Source organism: Myotis brandtii, unplaced genomic scaffold, assembly GCF_000412655.1.
Source record: "Myotis brandtii unplaced genomic scaffold, ASM41265v1 scaffold601, whole genome shotgun sequence".
Classification (NCBI taxonomy): Eukaryota; Metazoa; Chordata; class Mammalia; order Chiroptera; family Vespertilionidae; genus Myotis; species Myotis brandtii.
Genome location: NW_005370276.1, coordinates 2,190,845 through 2,191,340, shown reverse-complemented (window position 1 = coordinate 2,191,340; position 496 = coordinate 2,190,845). Strand labels below are relative to the sequence as shown.

Below are 496 nucleotides of genomic sequence, written 5' to 3'. Positions count from 1 at the left end.
CGCATCAGCTTTGCCCTGCGGTACCTCTACGGCTCCGACCAGCTGGTGGTGCGGATCCTGCAGGCCTTGGACCTCCCAGCCAAGGACTCCAACGGCTTTTCAGACCCCTACGTCAAGATCTACCTGCTGCCTGACCGCAAGAAAAAGTTTCAGACCAAGGTCTGGGCGGCGGGCTGGGCACTGGGTCCCACTGAGGAGGGGCTGGGGGCCTGGACTCCTGGGTCTGAGGGAGGAGGGGCTGGGGGCCTGGACTCCTGGGTCTGAGGGAGGAGGGGCTGGGGGCCTGGACTCCTGGGTCTGAGGGAGGAGGGGCTGGGGGCCTGGACTCCTGGGTCTGAGGGAGGAGGGGCTGGGGGCCTGGACTCCTGGGTCTGAGGGAGGAGGGGCTGGGGGCCTGGACTCCTGGGTCTGAGGGAGGAGGGGCTGGGGGCCTGGACTCCTGGGTCTGAGGGAGGAGGGGCTGGGGGCCTGGACTCCTGGGTCTGAGGGAGGAGGG

At 68.5% G+C, this 496-nt stretch overlaps 1 protein-coding gene across 1 annotated transcript in view; it reads left to right on the top strand.

Moving 5' to 3' along the window:
• Positions 1-496, top strand: part of SYT3 (synaptotagmin III) — a 32,380-nt gene that overhangs the window by 5,686 nt on the left and 26,198 nt on the right. The window contains exon 5 of the mRNA XM_014550454.1: positions 3-159. Coding sequence (XP_014405940.1) covers positions 3-159 — 157 coding nt within the window. The remainder of the gene's footprint in view (positions 1-2; positions 160-496) is intronic.